Source organism: Charadrius vociferus, unplaced genomic scaffold (assembly GCF_000708025.1).
Source record: "Charadrius vociferus isolate BGI_N301 unplaced genomic scaffold, ASM70802v2 scaffold259, whole genome shotgun sequence".
Taxonomy (NCBI): domain Eukaryota; kingdom Metazoa; phylum Chordata; class Aves; order Charadriiformes; family Charadriidae; genus Charadrius; species Charadrius vociferus.
Window position 1 is genome coordinate 4648475 of NW_009661368.1, and position 7640 is coordinate 4656114.

The 7640-nt window shown below is 41.5% G+C and overlaps 1 protein-coding gene across 1 annotated transcript in view; it reads right to left on the reverse strand.

Annotated features, from left to right (window-relative positions):
* CSNK2A1 (casein kinase 2, alpha 1 polypeptide) overlaps nucleotides 1–3255 on the reverse strand; it is a 9931-nt gene extending 6676 nt beyond the window's left edge. Inside the window, exons 1-4 of the mRNA XM_009893404.1 lie at nucleotides 3050–3255; nucleotides 1894–2005; nucleotides 883–984; nucleotides 406–456 (exon numbers count right to left, since the gene is read on the reverse strand). Coding sequence (XP_009891706.1) covers nucleotides 406–456; nucleotides 883–984; nucleotides 1894–2005; nucleotides 3050–3150 — 366 coding nt within the window. The 5' untranslated portion in view covers nucleotides 3151–3255. The remainder of the gene's footprint in view (nucleotides 1–405; nucleotides 457–882; nucleotides 985–1893; nucleotides 2006–3049) is intronic.
* Nucleotides 3256–7640: the final 4385 nt, after the last annotated feature.

The window sequence follows — 7640 nt, forward strand, 5'->3', positions numbered from 1 at the left end:
GGAAAGGGACAAAGAAAATCCCTTTTCTCAGAAGTATGGAAAGGCAGAGAAACAGCCGTCCACATTTAAAGTGGTTCCAATAAATAGTTCTACACTGAACATAAAAGCAAAATGTTTCAAGAAGACAGGCACTGATGGTTCACTAGATAACAGATTAGTTTGCTCCGAAGGTTAGAATACCACTTGGAATCTGGATTCTCATCTTGTAACTTTTGTGGCAAAATGGTACTAAAGGACTAATTACAAATTTCTGTCCCAAGTGTATTTACCTTTAAAGACGGTTACTATGTTCGAAGGAAATGATAAAATAACCTGCCTGCCCCCTACATACTTGCCTTTCCCCAGAAAAACATTACAAGTGGCTTTCAAACGGAAAACATTAGAAGTTCACATCCCACACTGTACCTTAAAGTCTGTGTTGTTTACATGTTCAAAAACCAAAGCGGGTGTCCGAGACTGAAACAGAGAGAAAAGTTTTCAGCCATGTTAAGTTGAGACAATATGTTTCCATTTAGGATAACAAATTAAACCATTTTTACCCCTAAAACTGCTAGAAGCCCCCTGCCTCAGACATACTTGTGATTCCCCCTCAGACAGAGAAAGCAGAGCCAAAGCCTGCAGCCCCTGGCAGCACTGTTTGTAGAACGAATTAACTTGTCTCAGTTCACTGGTATCTCATCCTTACAAAGTGAGGGGCTGAAGGGACCTGTGGGGGAAGGGCCCTCTAAAAGAAGTTAATCAGATTAAGAGCTGATCTGATTAAGCAATTCAAAAGCAGGATTTAAGAGCAGGGGAAAACAAAAAGCCAGATCAGAGCTGAAGTCAAACACAGCAACTTCACCCATAACCCCAGTGTGCCCTTTAAGTTCCTTCCATACTCACCACAGGATCTTTTACTATATCTGCAAGAGTAATTATATTGGGACCGCCTCGCAAGTTCTCTAAGATCTTGATTTCACGCTTGATTTTCTTCTTTTTAACGGGCTGAAGAATAAAAACCCGAAGTGTAAGACAAAGAGCTCCAATAAAGTGAGGCCAATAGACAGCTCAACGTCCAGATGACAAAGGTAGGTGACTGCAAGTCAGCAAAATACATCAGAGCCGTTGCAATTTAAGTTCAAATAGCTAGACCTTGTTATTACCCGACTATGCATCATTCCAGTAAGGGCTCAAATATCTACAGTCTCCTTTCTAACCATAAAACCCCAACAGCTACAAACATTAGTTTAATGTGAATAAGGGTTAGGAAGATGGCTTTTTTTTTTTTAAAGCTGTCTGAACATGATCTGATAGTCCAAAACTTCTTAATCAGCATGTGGTAAATGTGTAACTATGAGAAGTCCATGAGCTCTCTGAGGGCCACTAAATGAAAGTATTTCACCAATGAAGTCCATGGAATAACCAGCATCCAGGAGACCCTTACTCAGCCTGGAAGGATATTACGTATGCGATGGAACATGCAGAGCAGAAACCAAAATTTTAAGGTTGGCAGTTCCTAAATCTAATCAGTGGCTTTAAAGGACAATGATCTCATTAGCTCATAGGCCTGTATGCACACGACAGCCTGCCAGGGCACTGGTAGTTAGAGGAGGTGAGAATTTTCTAGTCAGCTTTTGAAAGGTTGCTTAGCTCCAAGTGAAAAAGTGTTGCACATCAAGACTTCTTTAAGATAGAGGCTAACTCCTTACAGGCAGAGATTTGACTTAATAACCAAGTATAGGGTTTCTATTAGGAGCCTCAAAATGATGGTCCATCTCCCTGAATGACACTCCAAAGCCAGGCTTTAAGAATTTCAGTTTTAGAACATCGAACATTTTAGACAAAATGCTGCACTTTCCAGCCTCCTAATCACCTCAAGACAGATTTTTATCTTTTGCCCAATCCCCAGCTCACCTTGAGAATTTTAACAACTACTTTTTCATTATTTGTAATGTTGATGGCTTCAAATACTTCACTGTATTTGCCTCGGCCTAATTTTCGAACTAGCTGGTAGTCATCTTGATTTCTGTGGAGATAAAAAATTAAGAGTTCAAAAGAGCTTAGTAATTTCTATCACAATTTACAAACCTCTCCTTAACACTAAATCACTGCCTCACCTTCCAGACAAGGTGGATTAACAAGTATCTTACATCTCCTGAACACAATCATTAAGAATTAGGAGAGAAACAGGGAGCTTCTATGCGCTTAAGTTGGAGTTGACCCAGAACTTACTTCTTCTGCAGTAGGTAACATAAGCCCAACTATGCATTTCAGCATCAGCAAACTCAAGCTATCCCTTCCACGGGCCTCTCTATATTTGGAAGCTGTGTTTTCCCTTGTATAATGTTGTTACAAGTCAACAAAGCCATTAAGACCGAAAATTTAAGTGCTAGCCTGTTTAAAAACAGACTAGCCACTTCTGCTCAAAAGACTGTGTACATTTCAGAGACCAGGAACTACAACAAAGCTGAGAGCAGAACTTAGTCTGGGGCCTGCTATACAAAAGCAGGAACGCAGAGCTACCAAGCTGGCATCATTGCTCTCTGATTCTTGGACGGTTTAGTCATGAGCTCAATTTAGGCACCTCCTTCCTTCAAAGAAGCAGACGTGTCTTTTCCAGTCACTCACAGAGAGCTGAGCTTCAAGTCACAAAATAGCATGTACCTATTTAAGTCTGCTGAGTCTCTTCACTCATCTGAGTCAGAAGCAATTTCAGATGTCTTCTCACTTTTTTTCGGACCTGCACCCAGGGTTGTTTAGATTGTTTCAGAAAAAGTTTTCTTCCCTCTGAAAGGGGACATTTTCTGACCACCTGGCAAAAATTCTTCAAACCAAACTCTTAAGGGAGCTGCCAAAAATGTTCTTGCACTTCTGGAGATTTAAAATTTTGATAAGAAACAGTGTTCTGAAGAAAAGTTGTGACCCTAACACTTGCCACGCACACTAGACATGTGCCAAAGAGCATGAAAAAGCCTAATGCAGCACAGGTGCCTGAACTCCCCATGCACTCCCCAATCCTACAGGGATTGATCCTGGTCCAGGGACATCCATAAGCAGTCCAGACACTTACCCCCACTCAACAACATGCGACTCATAGTCCCAGTACTCCCGAGGTCTGTGTGTGTTCACATCCGTGTAAACTCTGGCCCTGCTCGGCACGGGTCCCGACATATCAGACAGGTTGGCAGGCGGAAATGATGAGATGTCTGAAACCAGAGGCTACCCGAACTGCAAAGCTGGACAGAAGATAAAGGCCTCAGATTCTTCCAACTGCAGAAAGAAAACAAACGAGAGGTTAAAATCTCAATATACAATAAAAATATTTAAGTTAATCATTAAAAGCTGCTGAGAAGGAGAGGCTGGAGCCCAGCCACGGGCCTGGGATCACTTGTTAGAGCCTGAAAACAATTTGTCTGCTCTCCCTCACACAGGATAGGACCACTTGGCCCCACTCCCAAAAGTAACACATCCCCCCTTGCAACTTAAAATACGTAGTTTCCAACTTATCGTTGCAAAGATAACCTTCCAAAAGGGAAGAAATGCAACACGCTCAATATCTACAGACAGACTCTGTCCTTTCAGCTCCAGAATGAAAGCAACAGCCATTGGCTGCAATCTCTCCCCCATCCAGGGAGAAGCCTTGTGCCATCCCACGTAACTGAAACACTTCATTTACTCCAGGCTGCACAACTATCACCTCTTGCAATGCTCTAATAAACAATGCTGTAAACAGAGCTGACAGATCGACAAGGTCAACCGTGCAACCTAAATTAAGTGCTTTCTGAAGTTTCAACTTCTAGGAACACAAACTTTCATTTAAATCAGAATTCCTGGATTTACTTGCAATTCTTGAAAGGATCTCAGCAGATTGATTTTATCACTCTTACATACACTACAAACAGCTTCAAAACTACAGATTTTTTTGTTCCTGGATGTTCCCGTGCTTAATTTTTATTAAAACTCAGCCAACAGTTTCAACTCATCCTAATCCTCAAACTATTTTATTTTCAGATAATCCAGCCATTTTATTTAAAGTATACAACAAAATTGCAAAGATTTTGAAGTTCAGTATTGGGCAGAGTGTTTCAATTTGTTTTACACTAGGAGTAAATTGAAGCCTTTCATGTGCTCACACACACAGGTTTGTGTGGCTATGTCGATTCATTCTGTGGAATGGAGAAAAACCCAAACCAACCCAAACCCGAACTGATCCAGCACTGCTCTGCCTTTTCCATTCCCTGGAAAATGCAGGTACTAACCACAGCATTTATGTACAAAGCAAGGCTGGTCAGCTCAGGAGCAGGTTTCTGAAGGACAGCAGAGAAATCTAGACACTGCATCAGAGCAATACATTACTTTAACAGCTCTAACAGCATTTCAACTTATTCACCCATACTGTTTTCCCCACAAAGTAAAAATTTAAATGTATTCACCTGAACATAGCATCAGGACCAAAACATTATCCAAAGACGATAAAACTGCTGAAGTCCAAACTCTGGGAATTTTCATAGTACAACATTTCCCCCCCCCAATTTCCACATTTTCTGAAGAAGGCCTTTGCTACTCATGCCCTCTTGCACAGACATCTTATCCCATCATCTCACAATAGATACCTTCTACATAAAACTCAGAGCCCACTTGAAAGTGAGCGAGACGTACAGAGCAGGCAGCCACTCGGTCTCTTAGTTTAAAAGCTTGGTATTGTCTGTGGGCTTACCTAGGGAAAAAAGCAGCACCACACTGTACAATACAATTAAATCCCAGCAGAGACAATAGCATTCATCTTCTCCAGAAGATATAGGACATTTATAGTGATAAGCTACACCCACACTAATTAGACCATGAAGAAAAGTAAACCCCTAACCAGCACTGAGACAAGAAGGGACATTGGGAAGACCTTGTAAGGCCAGTCATTGCAAACCATTCAGGGATTAAACAGCTTGAGGATGCTCGTAAGACTTCAGGACAAACCCAGGCAGCCAGGAGAGCTCTGCTGGGATGAGGCACAGATTTTGTTCACAACTTTCTACAGTCAAGACATTAAATCCAACTGTCCAAAAGTCAATGGCGTCTGTGTTGGATTACGATGCTTTATCCAAACGTGAAAGAAAAATTCTGCTGCAACAGTCTAAAGATGTTTCTTTGCATTCAGCTTGTCCAAAGGATTTAGTAAGCACCTCCGCTTCTTCCTCCTTACAATGCAATTTTAGCAAATCTTAAGTTTCACCACTATTGAGACTAGTCAAAATAACTCAAAAGAAAGTTCTTGTAGGTCAAAGACCCTAATTTCTGAATATTTAAGACACCAGTAACTTACTACAATTTCATACCAAAGTATTGTCCTGCCTAAAATAAGTCATGCCTTTGCATGTCTCAAATCTTTTACAAGTGAAAGCTGACACACTTCTAATCATTTAAATGTAAGAATCTCTTTGTCAGCTTTCAAAATAACTTACAAGGAAGGTAGCTGTATCAGAGCACAAAAGAGTATTGTTTGGTGTGTAGCATATGGCAGAGACTACACAGCCCTGTCGATAGAAAGGCGCTCGGTCAGTGGGCGATGCTATAATCTAAACGAATATAATGTATTTATTTGCTATGCTGATGTTATCCCTTCACAGAAAATGGGTAACTGCCAGACTGCAAGCGGAAGTAATAGCCCCATTAATCAGAAAGACCTAGAAATCTGCTCAAAGCAGTTAGCTTAGGCTATCAGGATACGTCACACCACAAGAAAATTCTAGAAGCAAACCCCTGCTCTATTGGCAGCATCCTGTCATTTATTGGATGCCTGTAGTACTTCATCCTGCAAAAACCACTGGCACTGGCCACAACCATGGTGAAGGAACACAGGTCCGATGTCCTCCATGTCACATAACTGGACCAGCAGCTGGTTCTGCAGAAATGGAGGCGGAAACGTACACAACGCCTCTTGCCGGCACGGACTGAGGCTCCTCAGGGGGCATGGACCTTGGCAGCATGGGTTATTTTTTGACCTACTGACACACAAATGGTGTTGAAGGCAGCTCCAGGTAGACCAGGTTGCAGTAATCCAGCCCTGAGGTTAAAAAGGGACACGGCACCGTTCCAAAGTCCACAAGAGAGGTGTGACTGAGGCCTCGGCCCAATAAAGGAGGGACGAGGCAGTTCAGTCAGGTGTTCCGCTAACAGAAGAATATGGAGCATCACTAAAAGAAACTGTCTATTCCTGGACAAAATGTTAGTCCTCTAACAAAATACACTTTCAGATGATTAGGCAGCAATCATCTAAGACCTCAAACCATTTATGTGGCATGACTCAGACACTTAGAAATTAGATGTATATTCCAAAAACGTACTCGGGCATTAACAGAGCATGCAAGTTTACTAGAACACTTTGAGTACAGTGAAATTTATTAGATTTCAAAGTTTAATCATTGTGTTTTTGTTTCGCTCATTCCATGTGCTTCTGGCAGCAGATGCACTGGCTAATTTCCTCTGCCCAATATTCCTTGTGTAGGAATTAACTGAAACTATGTATGTCTAAGATGACTTAGCAATTTTAATTTTTAAGCACAACTCTGCAGGAATAAAGAACACCTGACTGCTCCACCTCATCCAGCTTAGCAAAATCAGTTTCAGCATGGGAAAAAATAATAAAAAAGAAAAATCAATCACATTATCTAAAGATAGATCAAATTTCACAGTGGATACTTTTTGTCACATAGCTCTAGCCTAGCACAAGCTGTACATTGTAACAGACCGCTCAGAGAAGGGCTTTTTCAGGAAATCATCGACTGCAGCTTCTAAGAATGGCACACAATGCCTATTTATGAACGTAGATATTATTGTCTACTGTTCTTTATACAGGAAGAGGGAAGAGTCTGCACAGATAGTTTGGTTTTAAAGCTAAGTTCTGCACATATACAAACTCACCCTGCCTGAAAGCTTCTCCCTCTCTCAACTCAAAACTGCTAAGGAATTTGTATATATTTTGCTTTCACTGCCCCTAGAGAGGGATAATTTTGCAGTGGATCCAAGCTCTGAAAGAAGGAGCCGACACAAACCAGGATAAATAATGGGGATAGGTGTGGTCATGCAAATGTCAGGTTTAGCTTGCAATTTTAAGGGAGAAAATCTACAGTACGAGCAGCGATTACACCTAGACTAGATGAGCGTCCTGAGCTTGTTATAAAGGATGAGTTCTATTTCTGCAGAATCCAAACAGAACATGTCATTTATTAATTCCTGCATTAATGACAGAATTGTAGAATAATTTATATTAGGAGTGACTGCTAAAAGTAGCATAGTCAAAGTTGATCTAACTAGATCAGGTTGTCATGTCCACTGTAGTCTTGAGCATCTCCAAAAAACACAACGCATCTCTGAAAACTTCAGTTTCTCTGACAGAGAAGTGCTGAACTAGGAAACACAACCATGAGCTTTTAGGCAATATACCAGAGGTCACAGAGCAAGGAAGACAAAGCTTCCAGTCACTGTCTGACACACACTGTTCAACGCTAAGGCTTGCCAGCACACGGACAGAAAACAGCTCTTCTGTTTTAGCACTTGTGGTGACACCCTTGGGAAGACGTTACTGAACAGGGCGCACACAGTAGCTATACCAAATGAGCACCAGGCAGAAGTTACAGTGCTTGGTTTTCCCACCTAGACCTGCCCTT